Source organism: Echeneis naucrates, chromosome 3 (assembly GCF_900963305.1).
Source record: "Echeneis naucrates chromosome 3, fEcheNa1.1, whole genome shotgun sequence".
NCBI classification, from domain to species: Eukaryota; Metazoa; Chordata; class Actinopteri; order Carangiformes; family Echeneidae; genus Echeneis; species Echeneis naucrates.
The window spans coordinates 27,557,712-27,577,364 of NC_042513.1; the positions used below are offsets into that span (position 1 = coordinate 27,557,712).

Sequence of the window (19,653 nt, forward strand, 5' to 3'; positions counted from 1 at the left end):
TACAGTATCATGTATACAGGCTGTAATTGTGACTCTCACTTGACGTGGAAATGAGTGGTACTAGTCTAGATAATGGGCAAGTTTTTTTTTGTTTTTTTTTTGAGGGCACACGTGCGCCCCCAGATAGATTACGCCCTGGGCAGTCGCCCACGTTGCCCATAGCAAAAATAATCCCTCTCTGGGACTCTGGGGGTCTGACATGAGACCAATTCCCTCCATGTCCCTTCTGAACCTCAGCAGCTGTGAGATGAAACGTGTTGAACGTGCTCTGAACACCGATCAGCAGATACCAACACACACAGACACACACAGCACTGAGTGACTCACCATGAATTTCTGAATACTGGAACTTTTATTATGAAGTTGAAGTTGGTTTAACTTCCTGTTTTTTTTTTCTCTCCTTTTGATAAATTTAGAAAATAAACTTTTTACTTCGAGTTAGTTCAAAACACAGACTGTAAACTTTCTTGAGTTCCCAAAGTGAACTCGTCCATTGGTTTGATGAAGGATATTATTATATTGTCTGACAGTAAAGTGGACTATAAAAAAAAAGGTTGTTTACAGAGATCTGGACCAGACGGTGTTTCCCTGACCAGCAGACAACTCCAGCGTCACTTCACGAAGTCTGATGCTCTATCTTTCCCCGGCCCTCTTCAGAGTGCACACTTCCTCCTCGTGATCTCTGGCTCCACTCTCATGATCAGCTCCTGGCGGCCGCTGATAGTCCCTGTTTTTGTGTAAAGAAAGGAAGAACAGACACAAACTAGAACCCCCACAATGCCAGTGCATCAGAAACCGTATATGGATATTTTATAAAAGATGTTTTTCAGTCATGTCTGTATATTCTATCCTCATTACATTGTGCAGTTGTTACTTTCTTTATTTGTGTATCACTCTTTACTTCATCATAAGTACATAATATAATCATCAAAAAGTATAAAAGCATGTAAGAAGCATAAAATCAGATATTCCAACAACCTGGACCTGGATCCTCTCTAAACCTGGACCTGGACTCTAAACCTGGACCTGGATCCTCTCTAAACCTGGACCTGGACCTGGACCGTCAGTAAACCTGGACCTGGACCGCCAGTAAACCTGGACCTGGACTGTAAACCTGGACCTGGATCCTCTCTAAACCTGGACCTGGACCGTCAGTAAACCTGGACCTGGACTGTGAACCTGGACCTGGATCCTCTCTAAACCTGGACCTGGACTGCGGCCAATGCTACATAACCTGAAACCGTCAGATGTTGTGTGCATGTGTGTGTATATTAACACCGACCTCTTTGTGGTTCAGTTTGTTTTTATTTTGAAGAAAAGACACGAGTGTGACGTTAAAAACTCTCAATTGAAGATTCACCTGAGTCATGTGACACAGATCTTCCACCAATCACAGACCTCCAGATGTCAGACTGTAGCTCTGACTGAGTCCAGTGTGGAAACTGAAGTCATTCGTTTTTTTGTCCTTTAGCTGCCGTTGCCCGTTCTGTCCTGTCCTTTGCCCTTCCTCCCTCATTGTTCCAGATCTGACTTCCTGTCAGGAAGTGGAGGTGAAGACTCCTCCTCATCCACCTGGACCGCCTCGGGTGTACGGACAGGGGGCGTGGCCTGTTTTCCCTTCCTGCTCACCTGAGCATAAACCAAATTTCTGCTTTTGTCGCATGAAACTTGAGCGCTGCTAACTCCGCCTCTGTCCTCCTGTCCCTCATTGGTCGATGGGGATGTGAGCCCAATGGTGTGGTATATGTGCTCTCGAGGGGCGGAGCCATTCACACCTGCACGCAGAGAGAGGTTAACATTCATCTTCACCATCATCATCACCACCACCATCACCATCTTCATCACCACCACCATCCTCATCATCATCATCACCATCATCATCATAATCTTCATCACCACCACCACCAACACCAGCTTCATCATCACCATCTTCATCACCACCACCATCCTCATCATCATCATCACCATCATCATCATAATCTTCATCACCACCACCACCAACACCAGCTTCATCACCACCACCATCCTCATAATCTTCATCACCACCACCACCAACACCAGCTTCATCATCACCATCTTCATCACCACCACCATCCTCATCATCATCATCACCATCATCATCATAATCTTCATCACCACCACCATCACCATCTTCATCACCACCACCATCCTCATAATCTTCATCACCACCACCATCCTCATCATCATCATAATCTTCATCACCACCACCATCCTCATCATCATCACCATCTTCATCACAACCCCACCAACACCAGCTTCATCATCACCATCTTCATCACCACCACCATCCTCATCATCATCATCACCATCATCATCATAATCTTCATCACCACCACCACCGTCACCATCTTCATCACCACCACCATCCTCATCATCATCATCTTCTTCATCACCACCACCATCCTCATCATCATCATCTTCATCATCATCACCATCTTCATCACCACCATCACCTTGTTTCTGGGACTCCCTCAGGTGGCTTCTCCACAGCAGGACTTCGACTGACTTCTCCACTGAACACACAGTGATGCATTATGGGAAATCTAGTAATAAGGTGTCTTCTAATTTCACCCGTGACTCACCAGCTTCAGCAGCAGAGTCTCCTCCTGACTCCACCACAGCTGCACTGCTATCTGTCTGAACATCTGAGAAAACACACACAGTGGCGATTCACTCATCATGTTTATTTTGAAGTTGAAGTTGGTTCAGCTTCCTGTTTCTTTGATTCAGGTTCAGTATTTTCTAAACTAACTTAAACTCTTCTAAGCTACTCAGGTAACCTATAAAACGAATTACTGCTTTTAAAAAGATTCAGTTCTTTTGGATGGTTAGTTGATGTTCGGTTTTTACGTTCATGTTTCTTTCTTTCTTTCTTTCTGTTCTGTTTGAACACTCACCTTTCTCATCGTTCTGGATCTCTCTGATCATTGGATTATCTCTCGCGGCTCCACTTTCCTCAAGTTTCACCTGTCAGTGAAGACAACATTAATAATTCACTCTGTTCCAGTTTAATCGACGGGCTAAATGGAGTCTCTCCACCTCGGAGGTCAAAGGTCACTCACCACTCTGATGAGAGCTGAGGGGTTTCTGTCTGCGTCAGAATCTCGCAGCTCAAACGAATGGCTACAAAACAAAACATCTGAACATGAAACTGTCTGATGATCTTCTGATTCACATTTCAAGAGTAAAATACAAAATACTGCAGTTCCCATGAGCCTCAGCTGCAACTAGTAAGTCATACAGAGGGTCTTTACATCACTGATGTTTGCAAATGTTTCTTCAATTTAGTAAACCCTTCCTCAGTAAACTAGCATTTGAAGACAGGCTGGAGAGCTTCTGGTTCCTGTGTGAGTTCAGACAGTGAACACAGCATAAAGCTGATTTCAGAGACATTGATCACCAGCTCACCCTCTGCAGTCGCTGCAGAGAGCTGTGAGGAAGATGGAGAGGAGGAGGAGGACGATGAAGAACCCGATGCCTCCTGACAGGATCCAGGACCCGCTGACTTCAACTCCAACTGCAGCCATGATCACTGAGGAACTGAGGAAAACAGGTGAGTGAGTTGTGTGACCTACATCTGACGGACTGTAACAGGAATGTTCAGGTTTACCGAAGGCAGGACCGACTTCCTGCTCGGACGCACTTGAGGTCTGCCTCAGGTAATGTATTTGTGTCTGTGGAGTCAAAATGTAACCCTGCAATTTCATGTGAGGCATGAGGAAATAAAGTCATTCAAAGTTTCATTTAACTAAATTCAAAAGGAAAAGTCTTCATATGCAAATGAAATGACCTTTCATCCTTTAACAACCTCAGACGAAAATATCTGATCAGGTAACAACCACCCTGACAACACAAGTCAGTCGGTGAGCTGCTGGTGAGATCCTGGTTTCTGGAATAAGTAGAAAAAAGATGTCATTGGAAAAATGAACATCATGTTGTATTTCAGCTGTGTTTCAGACCATAAACTCATCAGGGAGGAGGAGGGACATTTTCCCATAATTATACAGTACAGGCTAAAATTCTCTTTCAGATGAATAGGAAAGTGGCCTGTACTGTATGTCTGTATATTTCATCACCTGGAGGACATTTCACAGCAATTCACAGACTTTATTTATAAACTTAACTTGCATTTTATTGGTTGACACGATAACATGACGAGCTTCCTTTATCTGATCTTTAACTCGACTAAATGCAGCAGGAGGTCAAAGGTCAAATCTTTTCAACTCTTCCTCGTGTATCTGCTGCAGCTGATCATCATCCAAAATCAAAAGATCATGTCCTGCAGCGTCAACTCAGACAGAAACTACGATCCCACAAACATCACTGAGTAAACAAGAGACTATTTACTTTTAAAAACTATACAACAGCAAGAAAAATGTAAACAAGTCAAGATGGAGCAGAACTGATCTAACCGGACCAGACAAGGCTGTTGTTTACCCGTTGTTTACTGTTGTTTACCCGTTGTTTACTGTTGTTTACCTGTTGTTTGCCCGTTGTTTACTGTTGTTTACCCGTTGTTTACTGTTGTTTACCCGTTGTTTACCCGTTGTTTACTGTTGTTTACCTGTTGTTTGCCCGTTGTTTACTGTTGTTTACCTGTTGTTTGCCCGTTGTTTACTGTTGTTTACCCGTTGTTTACCCGTTGTTTACCCGTTGTTTATCTGGAGTGTATTCCAGGTAGGAGGTTCAACAAACTTTGAGATGGGAAACTCTGAGTATCTGGTTCCAGAACAGCTGATCTGAGTTGGTTCACTTTGAGTTGCACAACCTCTATAAAAGGCATCATCAATGGAGCCCCGATACCACAAGTCACCATGACAACCATGAAAAAAAGATCCACTTATTTCACCGTGATGGAGGTGGAGGTCTGAATTCAGGCCGATGGAGAGGATGAACATGTTTCACTGTAAATGTAACACTGCTGCAGCAGCAAAGGAGAAACAGCAGGACACATAAGTTTGGATGTACGCTTCCATTGATTTTACATTTACTGTAAGAGAGCGTAGCTTGCAGGTATAAATATAAATGGGAATAAAATCAGATTTTCATTTAGGTGCAGTCAGGACAGAAGTGTACTTGGAAGCAATTAAAAATGAAATATCAAAACATCATTCAAAAAGCTAAGGCTTATTTTGCTGGGCTATGACTGTACCTCACTTTGATTTTAATTTTATTTTTTTAAATTGACTTAAGCTATTAAACAAAGTAAATATTAATTTAAACCCCCCAACAGTTGTGGATGGTGTCATCTGCCTCATTCAGCCTCCGACTGAAACTATTGAACACCCGGCAGCTGTAAGTATTCCAGACTCAGATCTGGCCTCAGATGGCTGTTCGAAATATTCTGAAACATCACAGGAGGAAGAAGATGAAGAAGAAACGCTGTCTGCTGCCACAGGGAGAGCAGCAGAATGTAAATCATTTAAAATAATAGAATATAATTTCACTTCCTCTTTGATGTTTCTTACAGGTTTGAGTCCCAGAACAGCCGTTTCAGTGCAGGAGTTCCTTTTCTCACAGCTCTACACACTGTTGTCTTTCCAAAGTGCTCTGCATCCCTGATGTTGTAAAGAAAACTACTGTTTGCAAAAAAACGGAATAAAATTAGCTGTGACGTGAGCGCACGTCCACAGTGCGTGAGGTCAGTGATGTGTGGCCGGAGAATGTTACTGATTGGGAATGAATGGACAATCCATATCCAACAGCTGTCTTTGTGTGGAGGAGACAGGTAGAAACTCATCAGGTGAGTCTGTTACCATGGTGACTGCCTCTTTCTGGAACCGATAACTCAGAGTTTGCCTCATCTCGGGGTTTTTCTGGAATACTCCTCTGTTGTTTACCTGTTGTTTAGTAAAGCGTCACCATCACCATCCTGATGCCTGGAAGACAAACACAACCTCATCAGAACGAGCTGTCCTAATACTGAATGGAATGAACATGACGATCAATAAAGATTTTTTAAAGGAACAGTCCAACGCTTTTCTCCATGAAGGCTGGAGACGCCACTTCACTTCAGACGAACCAGGTGACACTGTTTGTTTTTAAGGAGGAGTCTGTAAACAAAGATGGATGCCGCATCTGTGACGCTCACGCTGCGCTCCTGTCAGAGCCTGACTCCGCCCCCTAACTCCCAGCTAACCCAACAACCACCAAAGAGGCCGAGCTGAGACTTCACAACAGTTACCGTCAATCGCTCACACACCTGTCAGTCAAAGAGGCCACGCCCCCAGTGCTCCATGACTGTAGTACTAAAACAGGAAACAGCTGATTCTCTGAATCCTCCCCTCAGTCATCATGAAGGAGGACCAGAGACCAGAACAGTTCTGGTTCCAGACTGGAAACAGGTTGGCCCTCTAAGGGGCGGACTCCCTGCTGGACTCTGCTGGTCTGTGGAGGACCTGCAGGTTTAGTTGTTGGTTCAGACCTGAACCAGGTTTACAGCATTTATGCTGTGATAAGAAAATGAGCTGTCACATTTCTGCTCAGCCTGTGCAGCATGACTTTTCAATTCTCAGACTCACAAACACAAGAGTTTTTGTCTGCATGAATTATCTGTCAACCAAAACTTTGTTCATAAAGTTGTGACTTTTGAAATATAACATGTAAAATGGCGTCAGGGCTGCATGTTGATGCATCAATCGACAGTAAAACTTTTTTCAATCATGAAACTACTCATTAAGCCTAAAATGTATGGATGGATGCTTCATTCATCCCCTCAGGGAAATTCTCTGGATCCCTCAGCTCACAGTACACACCAGGCAGTGCAACACAATGACACAACAAAAGACAGCCAGGAGTGTCAATCGATCAACAAAATGTGAGTGCAACATGGCAAAACTGGGTTAAGAGCCGTCGTAAATGATAAATTCTGAAATAATAAAAACACTCAGAGAAGGAGGACGGGTCAGAGTAAAAACTCTGTTCACGCCATTTACCTAACGGTAAATTCTGATTATTAATTCCTGATATTTCTGTCACTTTAATGTTTCAGTTCTCAAAGGCAGAACTGATATACAGCTGGTTAGCTTTAGCAACAATATTCATACATCAACAGTGTTAGTTCATAAATGATATCAGTAATCTGTGACCAAAGTCAAATCAGATAAATGTTAGAAAAGATGGTTACAAATGAAGAGCAGCAACATCAACTGTGACATCACAGACATGGCAGGACATGAAACCAGATTTCAATGATTATCTGAAACTCCAAAGATCTGTGTTTATAATCTGCAGCAGGAATTATTCATTTTCTGATAATATTCCCTCAGGCATGTTAATATTTATGACTCTCGATCTGTTTTTGTGTTTCTGAAATTCACATTTTAATAAAGTTCAAAATAAATTTTGGACTGAAGTCTTTTATATTTACGGAGACATATTTATTATGTGTGTACACATTTTCTGAAAAGAGAAGCGAGAAACTCACTGGCAGATGACGTCTGCAGAGGATATTAATATCACGTTCACATTCACTGACAGCTGGATGATTCTTCTGCTTCTGGTTCTAAAGTCACCGGTTTGAACCTGTGAGCTGAGCTGAGTCCAGGTCCAAGTCCAGGTCCAAGTCCAGGTTCAGGTCCAGGCAGTGACTGAGGGAGTTGTTCCTGTTGCAGGTTTATTCATTGACTGAACAAACACTCAACAGCTCAGCTGTTTGAGCTGCTTAAAGACACACACACACACACACACACAGACAGACAAACAGACAAACAGACACACACACACACACACACACACACAGACAGACAAACAGACACACACACACACACAAACAGACACAGATAGACACACACACACTGACAGACTGAATAAGAAAACTCTTATTTCACTTGCAGGAAGTGATTTTTTGGTTTTATTTTAATTTTACCTTTCATGTTTTCTCTCGGTAAATTCAAAGCTGTCAATCAAACATTAGTTGTTGAAATGCATCATGGGAGTTGTAGTTAACAGCTACCTGTGAGCCTGTTGGTCCGCAGGTTTGAATTTAATGTTGATACAAAGCTTAACTGTAAGGCGGGAAATTAGGCTCCGCCCTCTTTACAGGTCTGCCCTTTTAGCCTAGCCACACTGTTAGCTTCTGTCCGACGAGACGGTCCAATCAGAGACGAGCCTGCAGGACATCGTGACAGGGAGCTGTGTTGTTGTAACCATGCTGCGATCACCAGATGTGGGGGAAGTAGCATATTTTCACATGTTCACATGTTTCACATCTCATGTTTCTCATGAATTGTGTTTATGTGAAGTGGACATGCAGACTCTACCCTCACTGACTGGCAAATACACATTTGTCATCATGCTTCTCCAACGTTGTGTGTTTCATTTTTCAGCCAAAGAAACGACGCGGTGAGCTTGCTCTCTGAGGCTCAGGCAGCTGGAGCTCCGATGGACTGAAGGAGGAACTCTATCTGCAGCTCCACCCAAACACTCAACGGACACTTACTGCTTGACTGGTGGAGTGAGGAGAGATAACGAAGCCACAGAGACTGTGACAGTTGATCTGTGTGCCGCTGCCACACAAACGGGGTGATTTATTCATTTGATGATGACAAATCTACAAAATAACTAATAAACCCCGCCCTCTCTCTGAGTGACAGCTGATTTTTACTGCAGAATAACTGTGGAGTTGTGGTTACTATGGTAACTACGTCACTGCGGTCATTGTCGCCTGATGTATCACGATAATTATGAATCGTGTTACAGAGATGATTAAATATGTCATTAAACAAGGCCACTTTTGATTTTTCTAATCAGATCTTGTAGCAGCAGAATAGCATGGTCCTCCTACTACGGTGGCCCAGACAGGTCAACACTCAGCTAAAGATTCCAAAAACTCAAAGTAGAAATAAACGTTGACGAGTTCTTATTTGATCTGTTAATAAAAATACAAACTTCACTTAATGACATAAACAAAATGTTGAAGCTGAACAGACAGAAAGCAGAATGAGATTTAAAACTGTGTAAAAACTTTCTGTTCGACTGCAGCGTGACGCTTTAGATACACAAAATCTGAACCCAGGAACCAGACAATCCAGATGAGTGACAAACACACACATGTTCATAACTCATGTTTGCTCAGAAACGTCACATGGACTCAAAGTAAATTCCTCGGGTGTGCAAGTGAGGCCACACCTTCTTCTTCTTCTTCTATCTTTGTCCTTCATCGCCCTTCATCAGCTCAGCCTGAGCTCTCCTCCTCATGGCCAGCGCCATCACGGCGCAGCAGAAGGTCAGGCAGAGGAAGGAGGCGCAGGCCAGAAGGAGCCACTCTTCCCCAAACTGCCGGGCCAGCACAGGCCGCCGCCACACGAAGTCCTGGAACAGTGCCTCCTGCTGGACGAGCATGCAGAAAGTCAACAGGATGTGGAAGAGCTGATGGCTGCGGCCGGGGGAGAAGCAATCGGGGCAAGAGAAGAAGAAGAATGACAGCAGAAACAGCACCACCTGGTGGTGAAAAGGAAGAGGTCAATTAAAGGTCAACAGGACAAGTCAGTCAGAGCTTCAGCATCTTCTGTCCACAGCTGATCTGAATGTGTGGAGAAGGTTTGATCTCCACCAGCTCCTGAAGGAAACATCTAAATCAGCCTCTGACTACCAAACAATCACCTGCAGGACATGCAGCAGCAGAGTGGCGTTGTTCATCCAGCTGAAGGTGGCGAGACGATGGACAACAGGGCTGATGGCCCCGCCCATCCAGACCAGGCACAACTTCCTGATCAGCAGGTATGGTTGGCGGACATGAAGCTTTGAGCAGTAGCAGGTGATGCAGGAGAACCAGGTGAGGACGGTGGCAGCTGGCAGGAAGATCTGCAAAGAAAGCCGCATCGTTGGTTCATCTGAGCCTATCGTGTCGGTTAGTGACGTTTTAGACGGATCCACACACCTTTCCCAGCATGCTTTGTGTCCAGGTGGGGTCTGAGCTGTACAGGAACAGAGCCAGAGCACAGCCGTACTGGTAGATGGCCACGCCCACACAGTCCAGGAAGAAGAGCCAGTAATGCGCCTGCTCTGCCCGCAACAGGTGAGCTGCAGCGCTGCAACATTGAGAATCTGTTTGACCTGCTAATCAATAATCAATAGATCACATTACGCTAACGGATGCTAACGGACTGAGAGGATCATCAACCCTGCAGCTTTTCAGCCGGTTTTAGCTCTTCTAGAGAAAAGGTGGATCTGACCTGCTCTCCTGATTGGATGGTCCAGCCTGTCAGTCACACTTTAGCCCCACCCCTAACCCCTCCCCTCCCTCCTCCTCTGCTTCCCTTTAAATGGAGCATCATTTAAAAATGGACATTGTAACGTAGTACTACCTGCTATTGTGTGTCTCTGTTGTTTGCTTCTTGTTTGTTGTTTAAAATGTTAAAAAAGTTTAAAATGTTGCTGCTGTAACAATGTGAATTTCCCCATTGTGGGACAATAAAGGAAATCTAATCTAATCTAATCTAAACTCATCAGGAACACATTTACTGAGGAGGAGGAGGGACATTTTCCCATAGACTTCAATGCCATCTGACATCTGACTACAGCCGGTGGACTGACTTCCTGAAGGTTTCTGATTTTCTGTGCACCCTGAAGCAGCTCTTGACTCGAAGAGTCTTTGGAGCTCGTACCTGCAGCTCCGGGATGCGACGGCAGAGAAGACGTAAAGGGCCAGAGGCAGCGAGGACGCGTCCACAGAGAAGCCCTGACCTTCAGGACCCTGCAGCCGAAAGCCCAGAATCCCCTGAGGAGGTCAGAGGTCAAAGAGTCAGACACTCAGATAAACCCACGAGGCCAACCGACCTGCACTGGACCGGACTCGTACCCCTCCCTGACGGACGATGAAGGTCAGAAACCTCAACACCACAAAGACAGCACACAGCAGGGGGCTCCACAAATCCAGGTTCTGATTCTGGACATGGAAGAGACCGGGGACGGGACAGCGCCACGACAGGACGAACTGCTCCCGGAACAGGGGTAGGAGCCACGACACCAGAGGGAGTGAAGGAGGGGCGAACAACACCTGAAGCATGATGGGAAAGGATCCTGACTTCAGTCTGCACAAAGAAGAAAGACAGGAAGTTGACCATGGAGGGGGAGGGGCTTGTTGTTAAGAAGCTAAGGATAATGGGTACTGTAGTTTATGGGATGAAGATTAAGATTTATGAAAAAGTTTATCCTCAATATTCACAACCAAATAACCAAACAAACAAACAAACCAACCAACAAACAAACAAAAAAACCAACCAATTAACCAACAAACAACCAAATAAACAAATAAACAAACTAACCAACAAACAACCAAATAAAAAAACAAACAAACAAACAAACCAACCAACCAACAAACAAACAAAAAACCAACCAACTAACCAACAAACAACCAAATAAACAAATAAACAAACTAACCAACAAACAACCAAATAAACAAATAAACAAACTAACCAACAAACAACCAAATAAAAAAACAAACAAACAAACAAACAAACAAACCAACCAACAAACAAAAAAACCAACCAACTAACCAACAAACAAACAAACAAACCTAAAAAGTAAAATTTAGCAAAAATTTAAACTCACATCAAAACTAGAGCCTGTTTCTGTTCGGAGGCTGGTATGTGTGTGTCTGTGTATGTGAAAATTCATGTGACTGGTTGACAAGCAGCAGGAATGAGCAGGTCAACAACAACTCATGAACCAAACACACACACACTCACACACACACACCTAATCTTTTGTTTCCTGTTCATTTCAGCTGGTTTTGGTCTGAATGTGTTTTTCTCTGTTTGGGATTTCAGATGTCACAAGACTCAACACACAGACACACACACAGACACACACACACACGCACAAACAGTCCCCACAGCTGCCTTTAAAGCAGTTTCCTGGTCTCATCTGGACTATAATGAATACAGGACCAGGTTCAAGTTCATTTTGTGTGTTTTTATTTACACAAACAAATGTTGACAAACTGACACAATTCAATCACAAAATGTTAAATATTAAATTCCACTTTTCTTTCGATGAGTCCTCCGTGCTGGACCGATGTGGACTCAGTTGGTCCTGGTCCTGACGCAGGTGCAGCCAACGGCCACGGAGCGGTAGGTCGCAGTGAAGCAGCGTCCGGCCCCCTGCCGGATCAGGACCAGGATGTTCTGGTAGATCGGGACAGAGTCCAGGTCCTTTGAGTCCGTGGATCTGGGACCAGGACTGAAACAGGAGCTGCTGCATTCGGCCTCCCAGATGGTGGATGGGATCCGGTTCTTCACCGTGTTAGACCTGAAATAACAACAAACAACAACAACAACAACATAACACTGAATTAAATTCTACGAATTACTTTTAAATTCTGTATTCAATAAAAGTAAGTCTCACTTTCATTGTGAACAACAAAATTCAACATGTGGATAAATAAATTAGAAACACAAACCAAAGTTTCAAAGTGAAATGAGACAAAATCTAAATAGTTTATATGTAATAACTCTGATTTATGGATTTTGAAAAAGAATTTTTTTTTTTATGAATTCAGTAGTTTTCTACTACTTGCTTTTTGTCTTAATGTTATTGATGTGTGATGTCATTGTGTGATGTCACACCTCCAGCTCCATGGAGACAGAGATCTGAGGTGGATGTTCCCACTTCCTTCTGATAAGGAGGACTCGTTCAAGGAGAACGCCAACATGGAGTCACACCCAGGAGGATGAGGACCGTTATCCCTGGAGGAGGCCTCTACCCACAATGCACTGCAACATACCTGAGGACAGAACAGGTGAGTTTAACTTAAAAAGGGATTTTCCCGCTGATGCAGTAAAGTCGGGTGAAAAACTGAACAATTTATAGAGACACTAGAATTTCAGAATCATAAAATCTGGACCTTTGATATTGTTTTAGTTTTTTTTTTTCCCAGTTTTACACCGGATGCCCTTCCTGACCAAACCGTCCCGTTTATCCAGGCTTGGGACCGACACAAGAGGACCATTAGTCTGTACATCGTGGGGTTCCCCGTTGGGGAATTGAACCCCGGCCTCCTGCATACCAAGCAGGTATACTCACCACGATACTAAAGAAGCGACTTTACTCTAAAATATGGACCTTTAAAGTTTAGTTAAAAAATGTAAATAATAAAATCAGCTGTTGTGTGACGATGACAGGTAACAGATAAAAACACATCAGTTCATGTTCTGTCTTCCATTAATTAGAGTTTGGTATTTTATGGATGATGAGACTTCATCAGCATCTTCTGTCTCTATAAAGTCGGATCATCGGCTGGTCTTAGAGGATGGAGATGATGCTCACCAGCAGGAAACAAATGTGGAGCCTCAGCTTCATGTCTTCAGCTCGGTCCGGTCCAGCTTCAGTGTGCGAGCTGACTCTGAGTTCAGTATTTAAGTCGGCGGGCTGATGGCAGCGATAAGAAGCTGCAGAGACGACGAGGGAGATTCCTGTTATCTCTGAACACCATCAGACTGAAGGAAGCAGCTTCACCTCTGATAACATCAGCTTCTGTTTCCACTCAGATCAGAACAGCAACTTTATCAAAGATCTTCATCTGATGAGCTGTGCCAAATCTTTTTCATTTTTTAAAGTGATCCTGCACTCAGATTTATATTAAAGCTATTAAGATATCTAAAAACATTTTATAATGTTCTAACATTTCCTGTCTTTATTTTATTGCAGAATGTGAAGTCACAAAAACTAAAACACTGAAACTTCATTTATGAAAATATGAGATGTCATTTATTTTTGTGGACAAACAGCTTCACTGTTATCACATTTATAACGGCACTGTAGCTGTACAGCAACCTTCTGGAGAGATAAACAGTAAGAAATCGAAAGAGATCAAATCAGATCAAATATTTGATTTAATGCATTTTTTCAAACAATATTAATGTCACCCATTCATTCATTCATTCATCCATCTTCTTCTCGATCTGTTTCCGGGTCACGGGGGTTCTAGAGCCAATCCCAGCTCACTCTGGGTGAGGGGCGGAGTCACCTGGACAGACCAACAACCACTCAGACCTACGGACAGGTTAGAGTCACCAATGAACCCAAACAGGACGTCTGTGGAGGCCTCAGGAGGGGAACTGAACCAGGACAGAATCACTGTGACACCCTGTCAAAACCAGTTTAAAACTATTTTTATGGTTTGTCTTAATACTCTTACATGATATTATATTATATTACATTATGTCTAACATTTAAACTTATACTTTAAAATACAGAGAATGAGTAATAACATTCTGAGTAATAAATGAGTAATACATTTAAATTGCACTTTGAACCAAAAGCAGGAAGGTCGCATGATGATGAGAAACGTTTAAAAAAAATTAAAACAATTTTTATCTTTTATGATTTTTTCCAAATTATTTGTTGGCTCACTTGTTATAAGCCACACGGCCCACCAGAGGGCCCCGGACCACAGTTTGAGAATCTCCACGCCAGATCCAGATCCTTCTCTGCTTTGAACATGGTGGGAGGTTGAGATGATCTCCAATTTGATCTCTGGTGTGGTCAACTGGCAGAAAAATGAATTTCTTATTTCTTTTTTGTTTCTCTGATTTTACTTTAATTTGCATTTATTGTGAATAATGAACAGCTGAAGGAGACGCCTGAGAATGTGTTGGAGGCCTGACGGTAAAACACTGAAATCTGGAAACTTCAGGGAAACCACATAGATGAGTGGGGGGACTCAAATATTAAATATGTTATTTATGATATTATACTATAGTTGATACATATATGTTTTACATGCACACTGTGTGTGTTTTTATTTTCTTTGTACGGTTCAGGTCCAGTTCAGGGAAAGATCCTGGTCTACTTTAACAGAGAGCCAACGAACTGCTGGTTGAACCGAGACCTGGACTTGGTCTCTGGATTCGAATAAAGACGAAATAAATAAATACTGTTGCCATGACGACAGTGTGTTCCTGGATGTCAGTTTGTGACCAAAACCTGAATCACCCTGACCCCATTTTGAGTTCTCTCTGTTGTGGGTGGGGGACGGAAACTGTTTGTAGAAAGACAAACCTCCGAGGACTGAGGACATCAGGAAACACAACAATCTGTCTTTAGACCTGGACCTGGACTCTGCTGGTCTGATGATCCACATCCTTCTTTTTAATCTGGTCGTTAGTGACGTCTAGAGTATTGGTTCCGCTGGGTGATGTCACAGCCAATCAGCGTCTCCGAATCAGTCCTGTTTATTTCTGAGTTTATTGTGTCGACAGAATAAAGACAATCTGATATTTGGAGCAGATTTTTCATCATTAATGAGCAGAACTGCTGATCAGATAAAGACAGAAACGACCCAAACACATGAGAGGAACTTTTCTGTGGAGAGTCTGAACTGATCAGACAGAATCAGTCTGAATGTGAGGAGAGATTAAAAAAAAAAACTTAAAACAGAAAGACTGAATGTTACTAAATAAATTGTCTCTCTGTGCGTTGGCAGCTTTCAGCTTCCTGTTTCCATACATTGGTTATGGGGCTGTGGCCCCGCCCCCAGCTGTGACATCACAGAGGGGGCGTTAGGTGTGGTTTTGGCTGTGATATAGTCAGGTCTAAACCTGAAGATTTGATGAAAGCGTCAGCATCTTCTGTCTGACCTGCTTTGACTGACACAGAGGAAACGAGATGGGTGTCACGCTGATAACGCCTCATCTGTTACCGTCACAACCATCAGCACTTTTCCTGAGCAGGAAACGCCCCGTGGGATGCTGCCACGGTCCAGGTCTGCAGCTGCAGCAGGGACAGCTTCCTGTTTGTACTGTCGGCGGCGCAAGAAAAAAGCGTTCTGACAAAAGAACTCAGAAGAAAACGAGTATGCAGATCAAACAGCACCAACAAAGAAGACTTTTCTCATTAACCTAACCCTAACCCATGTCTTTTCAGTTTCTTCACATTAAAAGATTCTGTCTCCTCAGACAAAGACAACTTCGTGTTTGCACCTCTGGCCTCAGACGCCAATTATTCCTGTGCTGTTTTATTTACGCACAACTTTTATTCTAAAACATCTTCCCCAGGCCACCTGAAGGACAAGAAACAAAGAGAAACTAGATGACTCAGCTCATAATCTCAGAGGTCGATTATTATTAAAAGCATATTCTTCCTCTGATGATAGAGATGATTGAACATCGACAGGCTGAATGAGAAATCAGTTTAATCACTCAGTGATTTATCAGAATTGAAAGTGTGTGTTTGTCTGCAGCTCATGAACTTTCTGTTGGTGGAATAAATGTAATTCTTGGACATTTTTTTCTTCTATTGTGAATCACATGGATTTCATACATTCACCCTTTTCCTCCATAAAAGGCCTGTTAGCATTTCAGACAATGGAAAAGCAAAGAAAGCAGCACAGGAAGCCGCAGATTAGCATCAAACCAGGTCGGAGGCAAACTGGCAGCGTGGGCTGAACAAAAAAACCACACAACAGATGTGTTATGGATGATGCTGCACTTCACACAAACCTGAGTCACAACAACCCAAAACCAGGTCAGAGAGGAGCGCCAGCATCCTGCAGCACGACCCGCCCCGACAGAGACAGGCTCAAAGGCCCCGGGGGGGCCACCCGGGGCCATCAGAGGCCCCCAGAACAAAACACTGTGATGGCAAACTGTCCAAAAGTTTCTCTCATTTCATCACACTGACGACATTAAAAGCACCAATGACGCGTCTGATGGGACGTGACGGACGGAGAGATGTGACTCAGATTAATCATGTCATCAAAGATCATCAAGGGTCCAAAGATGATCGGATCAGATCCGATCAGATCCGATCAGATCAGATCAGATCAGATCAAATCAGATCAAATCAAATGAGATCAAATTCACTGGATAGAGTTTATTTTATTCTTAAATATATTATAAATTGATATTCTTGTCAGAATATGTTACATTAATATGTTTGTCAGAATGTATTAAATAAATGTTCTTATAAAAATATGTCAAAGTATATCTAAACATCATAAATCATTTTATATCATACACATGATGTGTATAGATATATACATGCATATCATCAACTTATATTCTGTTCTCACATGTTATGTGATTGAAAATATAATAAGTATAAAATCTAAAAGCAGAGAAGTTTGAGGCCTGTCGTGGGGCATTCAGGTGATGTGTTCAGGTGTTGGATGTTCAGGATTTTCCTTCTTTGATGTTGGTTTCTGCTTATTCAGACAAATCAGACCGAAGATGATGTTTATGGCGAAGACCTGACGCTGCAGAGCAGAACATGACCTAGAAAATCACTTTCAACCTTTCACTGCAGATTCATTAGAACTTCGAATTGACTGTGAAAGTGGGTCATCCACCTAAACACACCGCTGGTCTGTGTGGGGAACAGATGATGACATCATCAAAGGAAGTCCGACAACAGTGCTGACTCTGATGGCCAGCAGGATAAAAATCATGGCTTTAAACAGCACCCATCAGAACACCGCCTGAAGAAGAGCCAGTTTAACTCCGATCAACCTGAACCTCCATCTGAGCCCGGGGAGCCTACGAACACCGAGGGTTAACAACGCACGAGAAGATCTGAAGAAGAACCAAAACAGCAAGAAGTCCAGCATCATGTTTCCATCGTCCTGCAGCGTGACGGTGAGAGCAGCTTCCTTTGTTTCATCCAAACAGAAATTTAAAAGTGAGAAAATCATGAAAGCTTAAAAGTGATCACTGATCAATATCTGAATTCAGAGTTCAGGAATCACTAAAAGATATTCTGAATACATTTTTATGTTTTATTCTATTTTACATCCATGTGACGGATATAATGAACAATAATAATATTCAACAAAACTTCAGCTCAATAAAAATCATTCAATGAAAACATGATCTGAATCTGTATTCATTTAGGTGTTTATAAATCATTCAAATTCAAATCAATTTCATATTCACCACTTTGTTGTTTCACATTTAAACTGTCAATGAAATAGTTTAAATCATATTCTTTTTAATTCGATGTTCATTTTATCTGGAATTGAATTCTGAATATTACGTTTATTATATCTTTGAGATATTTTAATTTAAATTCTAAAGCTATTTATTGCAGTCTAATTGTAAAAGAGTTCTTTTCAGAAGTTGAATCTTATAATATAATATAATATATATATAATATATAGTATATAATATAAAATATAATAATATGCAAAATAATGTTTATGTATCTATTTTTATATTCAAATAAAATAACAAGATTTGTTATTTGTGATTTCCATGAAGCACGTCTGATACATTTACTCGATGAATCTTGGTGTTTTTGCTGATTTCAGTGAAAACTGATTTTATTCTTCCTCAGGGTTTCTGTGTTGTGGCCATGATGATGGTGATGATGATGGCGGAGGGGGCGGCCATGCCGAAAGAAGGTGCCCACTTGAGACACTCACCGAACACGCACAAAACGTCTGACCGTGCAATCAAAACGGTCCCCCTGGAACTGGACGCCAGCTCGATGGTTCCTGCCAAACCCATGAGGCCTCTGGAGAACTCATCCATCTCCCCGTGGACCTACAAGTACGGACACCCGTCTCCATTAGGGATCTGAATTCTGACCGATAGAACTTTGGAATGGTCCTTTAATTGAAGTTAATCTGGTCCTTATTTGTGTCCCTTGTCTCTGTCCGTCCTCAGCGTGTCCTACGATGAGTCCCTGTATCCTCACCTGCTCTCCGAGGCTCGCTGTTTGCTGAAAGGTTGTCTGAACTCGGAGGGCCAGGAGGACCAGAACCTGGAGTCCAGGCCCATCATGCGCCAAACGCTGGTGCTGCGGCGGGTCAGGCCTCAGGAGGCGGGGCAAAGCTACCATTACAAGTTGGAGTATCGCATCATCGCAGTGGGCTGCACCTGCGTCCGACCCATAATCCAATATGACGAGTGAGGACGGGCAGAGACCAGAGCAGCAGCTGTCTAATTCTTTTTAGGAATCTGTATCAAAAGTTAGAATTTCAGTTAAAGCTCTGTTTTATTATTAGATTTAATTAGAATACATTTAAACTAATCTAGCACAACAATAACAATTACAGCGTGGACATAAAGCCTAAATGCAGAGATCAGAGCAGAAGAAGATTAAAAGCAGATTGCAATTCATCTTTCTGGAAGGGATTTTATTTTTATCTAAAATGAAGAAACGTGATTAAAAAAATTTATATCCAATATAAATCAGTCATCTATATAGAAATGGAGACGGAGATCAAATCTGGTAATTGTAATAGTGTTTTTATTTCTGTCATTACTCGACGACCTGTGCCTTTAAAGGCTAACAAAAAATAAGAGCTGAAATAACTACACACTGAAAATTTAAAGTCAGATTTATGAGCTGGGAGGTGAACATCTGCCTCTGCACATTTATGTCACCTACATGCTGCTCTCATGTTTCATTTACTGTGTTTTATTTATGGTTTACATTAATTTAACTTACATTTTATTTAAACATCATGATATTGATCGTCAGGAGATATTTATTGGTAGTTTTATATTAATGCTGATTTATTTATAGCTCTGAGCTGAATGTGTTGATGGAATAAAACAGAATGAACAGAGGAGTAAAGTGCTGTTGTTTTATTCTTGAATTTAAAATATAATGTGATTTCTGTACATCATCATCCTCAGCCCTGACTCCTCTACAGTGACATTGTCAGGGAAACACACACACACACAT

The 19,653-nt window shown here is 42.4% G+C and overlaps 4 protein-coding genes across 10 annotated transcripts; 1 reads left to right on the plus strand and 3 right to left on the minus strand.

The window, feature by feature from the left end:
* Positions 1 to 684: 684 nt before the first annotated feature.
* Positions 685 to 7,611, minus strand: LOC115041359 (uncharacterized). Of its 7 annotated transcripts, XR_003840603.1 has the most exons (9): positions 7,448 to 7,611; positions 5,862 to 5,900; positions 3,430 to 3,910; positions 3,084 to 3,144; positions 2,919 to 2,988; positions 2,604 to 2,666; positions 2,475 to 2,534; positions 1,361 to 1,775; positions 685 to 727 (listed from the first exon to the last, which is right to left on the minus strand). XR_003840603.1 is itself a non-coding variant. In XM_029498754.1 (8 exons), the coding sequence occupies exons 3-8, from the start codon at positions 3,546 to 3,548 to the stop codon at positions 1,513 to 1,515; spliced, it is 636 nt and encodes a 211-aa protein (XP_029354614.1). In that variant the 5' UTR covers positions 3,549 to 3,561; positions 5,862 to 5,900; positions 7,448 to 7,611; the 3' UTR covers positions 1,307 to 1,512. The 7 variants fall into 7 exon arrangements, 5 of the variants coding, with proteins under 5 accessions (XP_029354614.1, XP_029354610.1, XP_029354615.1 ...); XM_029498754.1 differs by lacking the exon at positions 685 to 727 and having other exon boundaries at positions 1,307 to 1,775; positions 3,430 to 3,561; XM_029498750.1 differs by lacking the exon at positions 685 to 727 and having other exon boundaries at positions 1,307 to 1,775.
* Positions 7,612 to 9,165: 1,554 nt separating this feature from the next.
* LOC115041267 (membrane progestin receptor beta-like) lies at positions 9,166 to 11,029 on the minus strand. Its single transcript, XM_029498612.1, has 5 exons — positions 10,834 to 11,029; positions 10,629 to 10,707; positions 9,902 to 10,052; positions 9,625 to 9,825; positions 9,166 to 9,348 (listed from the first exon to the last, which is right to left on the minus strand). The coding sequence occupies exons 1-5, from the start codon at positions 11,027 to 11,029 to the stop codon at positions 9,166 to 9,168; spliced, it is 810 nt and encodes a 269-aa protein (XP_029354472.1).
* A 945-nt stretch (positions 11,030 to 11,974) lies between these two features.
* On the minus strand, positions 11,975 to 13,331 carry LOC115041467 (interleukin-17A-like). Its single transcript, XM_029498925.1, has 3 exons — positions 13,291 to 13,331; positions 12,591 to 12,748; positions 11,975 to 12,273 (listed from the first exon to the last, which is right to left on the minus strand). The coding sequence occupies exons 1-3, from the start codon at positions 13,321 to 13,323 to the stop codon at positions 12,048 to 12,050; spliced, it is 417 nt and encodes a 138-aa protein (XP_029354785.1). The 5' UTR covers positions 13,324 to 13,331; the 3' UTR covers positions 11,975 to 12,047.
* Positions 13,332 to 17,456: 4,125 nt separating this feature from the next.
* Positions 17,457 to 18,873, plus strand: LOC115041438 (interleukin-17F-like). The gene is made up of 3 exons (XM_029498879.1): positions 17,457 to 17,597; positions 18,295 to 18,509; positions 18,627 to 18,873. Exons 1-3 carry the CDS (start codon positions 17,571 to 17,573, stop codon positions 18,871 to 18,873), a joined length of 489 nt encoding a protein of 162 aa, XP_029354739.1. The 5' UTR covers positions 17,457 to 17,570.
* The last annotated feature ends 780 nt before the right edge of the window (positions 18,874 to 19,653 follow it).